Source organism: Panicum virgatum, chromosome 9N (genome assembly GCF_016808335.1).
Source record: "Panicum virgatum strain AP13 chromosome 9N, P.virgatum_v5, whole genome shotgun sequence".
NCBI lineage: Eukaryota > Viridiplantae > Streptophyta > Magnoliopsida > Poales > Poaceae > Panicum > Panicum virgatum.
Genome location: NC_053153.1, coordinates 12242106 through 12253095, shown reverse-complemented (window position 1 = coordinate 12253095; position 10990 = coordinate 12242106). Strand labels below are relative to the sequence as shown.

The 10990-nt window shown below is 48.6% G+C and overlaps 2 protein-coding genes across 5 annotated transcripts; one reads left to right on the top strand and one right to left on the bottom strand.

Annotated features, from left to right (window-relative positions):
- Positions 1-382: 382 nt before the first annotated feature.
- Positions 383-5715, bottom strand: LOC120690354 (protein SOSEKI 2-like). 4 transcript variants are annotated; one of them, XM_039972985.1, is made up of 7 exons: positions 5126-5715; positions 4059-4281; positions 3893-3962; positions 3684-3799; positions 2630-3569; positions 877-1161; positions 383-724 (listed from the first exon to the last, which is right to left on the bottom strand). In XM_039972985.1, the coding sequence occupies exons 2-7, from the start codon at positions 4213-4215 to the stop codon at positions 649-651; spliced, it is 1644 nt and encodes a 547-aa protein (XP_039828919.1). In that variant the 5' UTR covers positions 4216-4281; positions 5126-5715; the 3' UTR covers positions 383-648. The 4 variants fall into 4 exon arrangements, 3 of the variants coding, with proteins under 3 accessions (XP_039828919.1, XP_039828920.1, XP_039828917.1); XM_039972986.1 differs by having other exon boundaries at positions 4059-4271; XR_005681727.1 differs by lacking the exon at positions 5126-5715 and having other exon boundaries at positions 817-1161; positions 4059-4356.
- A 3018-nt stretch (positions 5716-8733) lies between these two features.
- LOC120690353 lies at positions 8734-10599 on the top strand. Its single transcript, XM_039972982.1, has 4 exons — positions 8734-8936; positions 9011-9214; positions 9290-10033; positions 10108-10599. The coding sequence occupies exons 1-4, from the start codon at positions 8792-8794 to the stop codon at positions 10476-10478; spliced, it is 1464 nt and encodes a 487-aa protein (XP_039828916.1). The 5' UTR covers positions 8734-8791; the 3' UTR covers positions 10479-10599.
- Positions 10600-10990: the final 391 nt, after the last annotated feature.

Genomic DNA, 10990 nt, shown 5'->3' with positions numbered 1-10990 from the left:
CACCAATTGATTTGGCGATAAGTCGCTACAGTGCCATTGAAAATCGCTACAGCAACCTTTCGCCGGATGAACTAGCAGTACGTTTCCTACAGTGCACCTGCCGCCGGTTCATCCGGCGGTAACTTCGTTCCACCGGTTGAACTGGCGTCATGACGACTTTTTTGCAAAAAAAAATTAGGCATATATTTTTGATAAATCGGGAAAAAAATAATATAAAAATTAAAAAAATTCCAGGCTCCCAGCATGGAGCTGGGCTTCCAGCAGATCCAGCCCAACAAAAGCCATGGGCTCCAGCTTCTACAACGAGGCTATGGCCCATGGACCTATGGGCTCCATAGATGGCCCAGCACAAAACAGAGCGACTTCTTGGGACCAAACGCTGTTTTCCTTAACAACTGTCAACCATCTATCATTCACCAACAGAAATGATTATGCAATCACAGGGGAGAAAAACACAACAGATTCATTTTAATAAGCACTTACAAAATGATAATGGAACATAAAACTTCTAAGGAAGAAGGTAAAAACGACCAAAAAAACCTAGCTAAATGCATGTTTCAAGAAATGTGAAATATGTAATGCCCCTCGCTAATCTGCCAAGGAGAATCTCCCTAGCAGCAGCAGCGGGATCCCGCATTGTCACTCTCCTCAATGTTCAGAGCCTTCGTCGCTCTCGTTGCAGGGGATGGTGTACTGGATCACAACGCGAGCTCCGGACGACAGCCTGCACGAATGGTTCAAAGCACAGCCCCTCAATACCAGGATCATCACTGTTCGCGTTTCATTTTCTAGGGGGGAAAAGCATCGAGTGCATACCCAGCACTGACAAAGAGTTCACGGTAGTTTCAGGTAAAAGAGGCCACGAACAACACTTAACTTTCCTCAATCTTGACGAGCTTCTCCTCCTTTCTGAACGAGTCTGTCTTTGCCGCTGACGCGATTGAGGCGTCGCCGAACCTCCTGCTCCCATCCCTGGACACCAGGTCACTGTCCTGCCGGGCCGAGGAGCTCCTCCGGCAGTCTGAGACTGGGGATTTCAGGGTGTCGCTCTTCGGGTGGAGAAAGGATGACAGGATCGGCGTCCGGGGGAGGCACCTTGAGCGCGATGATGTGTCTGTTGTATCCTCGTCAGGTCTTGCGCAATCTAGAGTCTCGCGACCCCTGCAGATATAATTAACGTGTGAGAACACCTTCCACCATAAATAAGTGAATAAAATTCATATGCCTAGGCCATAAAAAAATTATTCGTATATCAAGTGTGCCAATGGCCAATGTTATAGTTATGTGGTGCCACCAAGGTAACATTTGGATTTTAACAGACTGAATAAACCATGATCAGTAGCAATGCAGATAGACTCCCACTGTAGTTTCACTGGCAGTATTTTTTTTGGCAAAAAATGGCCCCACCAATAGAATGACAGCTTGTAAGGATAGCAACAGACTGTTCATGAGGATGAAACAACAGGGTCACTTCTGTATTTCAGTAGAGCAACAGGAGAATCTTGCCTGGCAGCCAAGCAATGTGGTCCCCTATGTCTGACAAGTGGCTCGTGTGTTGCGAGAATGAGAATCACCAGAATTACAAAAGTGAATTGGTGACAAAAAAATAACTGAAGGAAAATTCACCCACTCTTTCTATTTTTGGTGAAACCTTTTTTTTTAAAGAAAAATACTGCTCAGTGACATCTTTCCTAAGGCAGTTTCACCTAACTAGTCTTGGACCCTGTCTAACAATAATCTTAACATTCTAAACCAGATGCCAAGCAAGTAAAATAAAAAATGGTAAATCAGAGAGCTAGTAGTGCTTTGTCATGTTGTCCCACACCTTATATAATGGGAAAATTCGATTCGTGCCACCACAACTCCGTGAAATTGGGTGTCACGTTCAAAATCATGCCACTCAATGGCATGGATTTCAACATGAAATCCAACTTCAAGAAATTGTAGTGGCATGGAACAAAATGACCCTTATATAATACCCTCTCATTACCAATTTTGGATCGTACAGACCTCAAATTCTCTCCCAGTAGATGGATTCCCATACTTTGCTATTTGGTTTGATAGATACAGGCCAGCTACATGCTGGCATTATATGGCAACTGTACAATGTTTCTGCTGCCAACCCTGTTACACAAACTGTAAAATCAATGGTCCTCGCATTCATAAATATTCTCCAGTACATGGACCTCTTCCAACTCTTAACTCTGATCCCAACCTAAACCAACCCAACAAAATTGCATAACATAGCAACCAATTATGGGCGGGGTTCCTATCAACAATTAGTATTTAGTGCAAAATGTTAGATGTAACGCTCGCATCATTGCCTATACCCTAATGATTAAAAACATAGAAATAATTTTGGAAAGGCAACATAATTGATAATGATAAGCTAAAAGCAGAGGGACAAACAAATTCTGCAATTTAGAATAGTATGAAGTCATGGATGAAAGGTCTCAACAGTCCAGGTGCACTTCCTAAATAATTGTCTGCAAAGCTACTGCAGTAAGTATGTCAGGGATTTAGATACGGCTTGTACAGTTAGTCTAGACATATTTGTTTGTACCCAGAGATCATATCCTAATACAGGACATTTATGCACAAGATTACAGAAAAGCATCGAAGCTTTTACCTTTCTGCATTGTAGGAAGACGACCGTTTTAGTGCCGAATACCTCTCTGCTGGAACATCTCTTTGCTTCTTAGTCTCAATAAGGCTTCCACTGAAGTATTCCTTTTCTTCCAACCTCATCCCCATTAACCTGGGATTTTCTGACAGGTAATCAAGCTCACCCATCATCATGGTGCGAGAAATTAATGGAGACGGGAACTTCAGGTTTGCGAATCTTGGCTTGCATGCCTGAACAATTCCAAAATTTTCATGATCTTTCACCGAAAGAGAGCCACAAGTGATGAGCTGCATCAATACATTTGTTGGCTTCAGCTTCGGGCAGGTGGGCACAACGATGTCCTCCTCTTCAAGAATTCTGAAACTGTTTGTCGCATTATCTGCTCGTATCAAGGACTCTAAACTCTCGGACTTTCCACGGGTTGAAGGTATACTCAATGGAGTAGCACACTGGGACAGGAGTTCCCTGGAGATCCCTTGGAGATCTGCTGACCGGCGAGGGTGGCTTTGCCTGTATTCGGTAATTTCACGAACTACAGCATCATGATCTGTGCTCAGACTCTTCTTGCGCACCTCAGGTGCTCTCCGACCCAATCTTCTGCCAAGATCATCAGTTTGAGTTGCAGCATCCATGCAACCAGTGGGCTTGTAAACTCTGAACTCCGCTGGGCTCGCAGACCCACTCTCTGGCAGTTGAGTCCTCTCACTCCTATGGGGCTCCAAGTCCGGCGACATGGTCCTGAAGGAACGATCCCTGCACGGCGAGGGGGTGTCATCCTCATCTAGTGAAGGCACAGATGGTGAACGCCGGGGCTTGGCTTCTCTAACTATCACACTTGGAGGGGAGGATGGGTAGGAGTGCTCTCTAGGCAGTGACTGCCGTGCACCTTCTTTCAGCCTGCTCTGTTGCTTGTGGTTGCCGTTACTGACAGGGTACAATTGACCTAAGCAGGCAGAAATAACAATCAGCAACCAACTAGTACATCTGAAACGCAACACTGCATTTTCTACTCCCAATTCTGAAATAAAAATGCGAATTCAGTAAAGTTTCTGTTCACCTGAAGAGGATTGGTCCACGAGCTCGGAGCCCTTGAGCACGTACTCGCCGTCGGTTGCCGGGTGGACGAGGTCGTCCTCGGCAAGGTCATGCCACACGAACCCGTTCTTGTAGCTCCTGAAACCAACCAGCCATTTACTCGGACCGATCAGCACGCAAACACCCAAAAGCTGCCAAGAAACGAAAAGAGTACTAGCAACCTCGCATTACCTCTTGCAGGACCACGAGTACATCGCGGCCATGCCCTTGCCGCGCACCGTGTTGAGGTGGTTGATGACATCTGCAAACCCCCCAAAACGCAAGCGCCATTAAACGAGAACAGGTGGGGCTAATCCGTGGAGAAGCTGCAATGGCGAGACCGCGCCCACTGACTGACCTCTGAGGTAGAGCCCCTCCGGCGAGGCCACCGGCACCTCGACGAAGTGCGGGTGCTCGAGGTGGCGGCTCCGCGTGAGGTAGTACACCACCGGCACCTTCCGCGCCGCCGGCCTCTGCCGCTCCGGCGTCCGCGGCCGCCGCCCCCGGCTCTCCATTCCTGCCCCCAACTCCCTTCAGCTCAGACTTGAGACTGGTCTCTCGGTGCGCGCGCCTAGAAGAAACTGCAGTCGCGTCAGCAGCAGGAGAAGGCGGCAGGAATCCGGAAAACCCGCGCCTCCTCTCCCGTTCCCATCAACTCGAACAGCAACTCCCCAATTCCCCATCGATTGATACTTTGGGTTGTTTAGTTGGCGGAAAAGTTTGGGTTTGAGTATTGTATTACATTTCGTTGTTATTTAACAATTAATATTTAATCATAAATTAATTAGTGTCATTAGATACATCTCTAATTAATCGGTTAGACTATGTATTCAGTTATTTTTTCAACTATATTCTTTGGGGGTGTATAGTTGGTGAAAAAGTTTGGGTTCGGATACTGTAGCACATTTCGTTATTATTTGACAATTAATGTTCAATCATAAATTAATTAACGTTATTAGATTCATCTCTAATCAATCAGTTAGACTATGTAATTAGTTATTTTTTTCAACTACATTTAATGTTCCATGTATGTGTTCAAAAATTTGATGTGACAGATACTGTGTAAACTATTTTGGAAACTAAACGCACCCAAAAAAGAAAACAACAAACCGAAAAAGAGGATATGTTCACTTCTCACAAACTTTTCATCACATCGAAATCACATCGAAACATTAAATATAGCAAATGACCCATGCATAAAGTACTAAATGTAGATAAATAAAAAAAATAATTGTATAGTTTTGAAATACGATGCGAGACGAATTTTTTGAGTCTAGTTAGCCTATAATAAAATAATATTTACCACAAACAAACGAAAAAATACTACAATATATTACAGTATTCGATGCGACTTTTTCTATAAGTTTTCGCGGATCTAAACCCACCCAGAGAGGAGTGCACGCTACAGCAGAGTGCGAGGCGGACCTCGAGCTGCAAGTTCAAAGCCTTCCTCGAAACCTCTGTCGAAGTTATCGGGCGGGCGCCTCCATGACCCGCATTCGCCGCGCACGGGCGCCGCCGAGATTGGAACTCGCCAGCGATCGGAATCGGGCCGGGAATCGCCAGGCAGGCCAGGCAGCTCCGGCCAAGGAAGGCGTGGCCGTGGCGGGCGGCTCTCTCTCTCTCACTGGCGCGGGCACGTGAGGGGGCGGGGAACTGATCCCGAACTTTGCCCTCGTTTCCTTTTGGGCGCACGCCGCAGCAGGGGGGGGGGGGGGGGGCGATGTGACCACCGCAAGGTCCAAAGCGGGTGCCTGCAAACTACAAAGCCGGGGTTGGAGGTTTCCAGCGCGCGGTGGGCGTCGTGGGTGGGGAGGCGGAGGCAGGAAGCGGACAAGCAGGCGCCTCCAAGCCCCAAAAGGGGGGTTCGGTTACAGCGAGGCGTCAGGCGTGGGCAAGGATAGAGCACGAGAAGGGCAATGGCAGCTGCAGCTCCGGCACGGGACGACGGGAGAGGAGAGCGAGAGGGGGGATGGGGATGTGCTGGCGCCTGGCGGGCGAGCGAGCTCAAAAAGGGAATGAGGGCATTGAAGCGGGGGTCGGGTCGGGGCGGGGCGTAATGGCGGGCACGGGGCCTGCAAAACGGGGGCTTTTTCGGGCGAGCAGAGCGGAGCAGGGAATGACTTTTTCTGGTGGGGCGGGGGCGACGGGGAGTCGTCGTCGTCGGCTCGTCGTCCTCGGCTGCGGGTCGGTCGGTCTGCAGCGGCAGGCAGGGAGCAGCCGCGGGTGGTGCGCCGCGTCAGGGTGGCGGGGGAAGCGAAAGGAGGGGCACGAGTGCGGGAGGGAACTCGAGGTCAAACGGGCCGAGGCGGCAGCGTGGCCGCAGAGCTGGGCGCGCAGGGGAATAAGCGCAGCGGGTACTGGACTACTGGGAGTGCCGGGGTGGTGACGAGCGGGGAGGGGAGAACATTGGACGACGGCGCTGCGGTTGCAGCGGGTGAGGGGTGAGGTGAGGTCAGGGTCAGGGGAGGGGAGGGCCCAACCTCAGGGTGGGGTACGAGGCGGGGCTGGTGGCATTGATTGCGTTGCGCGCCCGTCGCGCCGGGGGTGTGTAGGCTGTAGCCATGCCGAGCCGCCGTGGTTGGAGGTCGGAGACGCCGCGGCGGTGATTGGCGGCCACGGCCCGGCCCGGCCTGGCCTACGTGCACCGGGTGCGAGGAGAGGCCAGGGTTAACCGAACCGTCGGTAACCGGTCCGGTTTGACCGGTTACCGGTCAAACCGGTCCGGACCGGTACCGGTTCGGTCCGGTATGAAACCGGTCCAAATTCAAAATTTAAATTTGAATTCAAAAAAATGAAAAATTCCCAAAAAATTCCTAAAAATACTTCAAGGTGCAATGAATCTAATGGTGTCAAATTTTCTCCAAAATTCGTTCATTTAGTATGGTTTTCGGAATTTATAAGTTAAATAAAAAAAGAAAAAGAAAAAAAACCGCGGCCCATTAAGGCCCATCGCGCGGCAGAGGTTATTTAACGTCGCGTGTCCCTCAGCCGAAGCCTCACCAGCGCCTCCCTCACCCGCTCCCCCCTCACTGACCCCTGTCCGCCGCCAGAAGTCGCCGCCCGCCGCTCGAGGCCGGTTAGCCGCTCTCAGATCCCGGCTAACCGGTCTCCCTCACCGGTAAGCCGGACCGGTAGTAGATCTACCGGTCCCGTCCGGTTTTCCGCCCGGGGAGGCCGGTTTACCGGTATGGGGAGGCGGTAAACCGCCGATTAGCGTCGGTAAGCCGCGGTCAGGTTTGTTTTTTTTTCCCTAGGATTTAGGTGTATTTAGATGTTTTGTTTTAGGATTTAGGTGTATGACTTAGGTATATTTAGAATTTAGGGAAGATTTATTTATATTACATGATTTTTTGCACTATGTAGTAGGTTTTAGCTAGATTTAATTTAGGTGTATTAGATGATTTTTGACACTATAACTTAGGTAGGAGTAAGAATATTAGATGATATATTTTTGTTGTGCATGTATGCAGATAGACAATGGCAAGCAGAGATGTTGTGTGGGAACACGGTGAAAATCTTTATCCCGGATGGCGATGTAACTATTGTCGTACGCAGAAAGGAGGAGGTGGTGCGACTAGATTGAAACAACATTTGGCTGGGCGCGGGGCAGAGGTGATCCATTGCAGGAATGTGCCACCTGATGTGCGGGACTTCTTTCAGCGTGAGTTGGATAGGGCAAAGAAGGCAACTGCTGACCGGGCCCGAGAGAGGTTGAGACGGGAGAAGGCTGCAGCAGAGGGAAACTATCCCGGTGATGAAGAAGATGAGGAGGCTCAGGTGCAGCGTGCCATGGATCTATCGAGAGCGGAAGCAGAGTTCCGACGGGGGGTGGAACAGAGAGGAGGTGCATATGAGCGTGGAGGGGGTAGTGGTTCGACGAGGGGGAATGTTATGCAGAGAATGTTTCGAAAGTCCACTTCGCAGAGGGAGAGTCCTGTGGTGGAGGACTATAACTTGGCAGCTGGTGGGAGAAGAGGAATGACACAAACAAGGATTGATACAGGCTCCTGGACGCAGAAGGGTAAGAACGCAAAGGAAGCTATTGGTAAAGCTTGGTCAAAGTTTTTCCATATTGCAGGAGTACCTGGAAGACAGGCTGACAGTCCATACTTTATCAGCGCGGTTAGGGAGACACAGAAGTGGGGTAAGTTTTCTTTCATTGCAATGATACCTATAAACTTACATTTTTGTATCTTATGATTTTCATATGGTTGCAGGTGAAGGTATCGCATCACCCACTGGACGGGATATTGATGGCAAGTACCTTGATCAGAATGAGCAAGACTTGAAGACGAGGTACGTAAAGTTTCAGAAAGACTGGCCCTTATTTGGCATCACGTTAATGTGTGATTCATGGACTGGTCCGACGAGGATGAGTGTCATCAACTTTTTGATATATTGCAATGGGGTCATGTGGTTCCATAAGTCTATTGATGCGACTGGAAGAATTCAAAATGCTGCATATTTGTTCAAGGTAGTCCCTCAACCTGTTCCATTCACATTGTGTATGTTTTGTCATGTTACTAAAAAATCCGTCTTCCATTGCAGGAGATTCGAAAGGTGGTGGAAGAGATTGGACCGGAGAATGTCGTGCACGTAGTCACCGACAACGGCTCGAATTACAAAAAAGCATGCAATGAACTACTAAGTGATGTGTATGACCACATAGCTTGGACACCTTGTCTAGCACACACCGTCAATTTGATGTTGAAGGATATAGCTCGAAGGCCTGAACATGGTGTTATCATCAAGCAGTGCAAGCGAATTTCAAATTGGTTACACAATCATGGTCAGTTGAATACAATGATGAGGAACGCAATCGGTGGTGAGTTGGTCAAGTGGAATGCCACTCGATTTGGAACCAACTACATGTTCCTAGAGAGCATCTATCGGAAACGTGATCGTTTCATGCAGTGGATGGCATCTACTGAGTTCCAACACAGCAAATGGGCGAATACCGAAGATGGTAGATTTACTCATGCAAGTTTTTCAAGTATGGAGTGGTGGGATGCATTGAAATATATCATCGACACAGTTCAACCAATATACAAGTTCCTCCGCTTCGCTGATCAGGACAAGAAGCCGAACATGTGCGAAGTCGTGATGGCCTACCAGACTATGAAACAGGAGCTGAAGTCTTTCTTTGGAACAAATGTTTCCACACTGAAAGAGTATGTTGAGGTGGTGGACGAGAGGTTGGATGATGTGTTCATAGGCACGTATGTGGGTCCAGGTAAGCACACATCAGTCGTCTATTTTTAAACTCTATTGAAATAATGCTTATTTGAAGTGATTTATATTTTGCAGCTGCTGTCCTAAATCCGAGGTATGCCTATACGATGGAACCAACTCAACAAATGTTTCGTGGACTTAAGGATACATTTCAGCGCATGACGGATCTCCAGAGCGCCGTCCAGGCATTGCAGGAGCTTGACGTGTTTCGGCAGAAAATTGGCGAGTATAGCAGTGATATGGCAATGCGGATGGCGATGGACCCAAAGACATCCCCATGTAAGAGTTGTTCCGTATAAAATTGTTATTTTCTCTCTTCGAAAATATTGCTTACATACTCGGTTGCACATGCAGCGTCCTGGTGGATGATGTTCGGATCAAGTACTCCAAAACTGCAGTACCTTGCCATGAGGCTTGTTTCACAATGTTGTTCATCCAGTGGATGCGAGCGGAACTGGAGTACTTTTGCCTTGCTGCATACAAAGGTTCGCAATCGGTTGTCGCACAAGAAACTTAATAAGCTTGTCTATGTCAACTACAATCTTCGTCTCCGACTCGAGGAGGTCTCCGGCCCACTGATGCGTGAAGAAGGTGATTTCATTGACCAGCTAGCCCATCTTTCATTCTATGATGAGAAAAATCCGGTGCGGGAATGGATGGAATATGGTAGATCTAACCGGGCTCCAGTTCTGGACGAGGATGATGATGACGGCGACATCCCTCTCCCGTCCCATATTGTCAGAGATCAAATAAACGTGTCAGATCTACGTGAGGCTACGGGGAATGATTCCATCAGCGATTGGGCACGTCAAAATATAGGTGACACTCACCTAGGGAAGAGAAAGTTGCACAAGGGGCCTAAGAAGGGTGACTCGAAGCGTCGAAAAGGCAAAGGAACAGCAAAACCAGTGAGCAGCGACACCGAGACTGATGATGGCGAAGGTGAGCGTAGTCCTCCGTATCAGGAGTCCGAGGATAGCAGCTCGGCCGATGATGGTGATGATGGTGACGGTGCTCAGCCTAATGCTGGTGGTGGAGGTAGTGGTGCTGATGATGCTGCTGGTGGTAGTGGTCATGCTCGTGGTGTTCGTTTCACAGGTATATATTGCACATATAAATACACACATATTTCTGACTATTGACTACTAATTATGAAATATGGTTGATTGCAGGGGAAACTCAGTTCACACATGCTACTCAGGACACCGACCATGGAGCACCGCAATCGCAGAGGAGAACAGGTGGACCGACGGACTATGACAGTCCACAGAACTCTTCTTCCTCCTACAGCGATTCGAGGCACTCTTTTCACTATCCCATTCCTGACATCAGCATGCAGCCACCGACGAGATGGGTGTACGAATGGGAAGACCCCCATTTTTACACTATGTTAGTTCAGGAATGGCAGACAACATCGGCGTGGACGGGCCAAACTTGGCAACACTACAAGGCTGAGCTGCTTAGAGTGCGAGGTATCGCTTTGATGTCCACCGCCGAATACCAAACCGCATCTCAAATGGGGGTCTTCCCATTCCTACGTTGAACTTTTCATTTCATGTGTATAAGTGTATGACTCCGTATTTGTATGCACCCTATTACTATTGTATTTGTATGCATAATTATAACTCATTGCTTTGGTAGGGTCATTTACATTAAAATGTGCATAGCTCATGTCGAAATTTCCTTTTATTTCACACCGGGAATTAATTTTTCAAGCGGCGAAAAAATACTCTAAACAACCGGTATACCGGCCAAACCGGCCGGTATACCGGTGTAACCGGTCGGTATACCGAAGTGAGTCGCAACACAAAACCGGCCGGTATACCGGCCAAACCGGCCGGTATACCGGTATACCCAGCCGGTATACCGGTCGGAACCGCCACCACGGTAAAATTTGAATTCAAATTCGCATTTGACCGGTTCCGACCGGTAACCGGCCTAACCGGACCGGTAAACCGGTACCGGAGCCCGGCGGTTAGGCCGGTCCGGTCGGGAAATTGAACCCTGGGAGAGGCACGGCACGTCTATCGACTATCGGGTGCGAAACTTACCGAT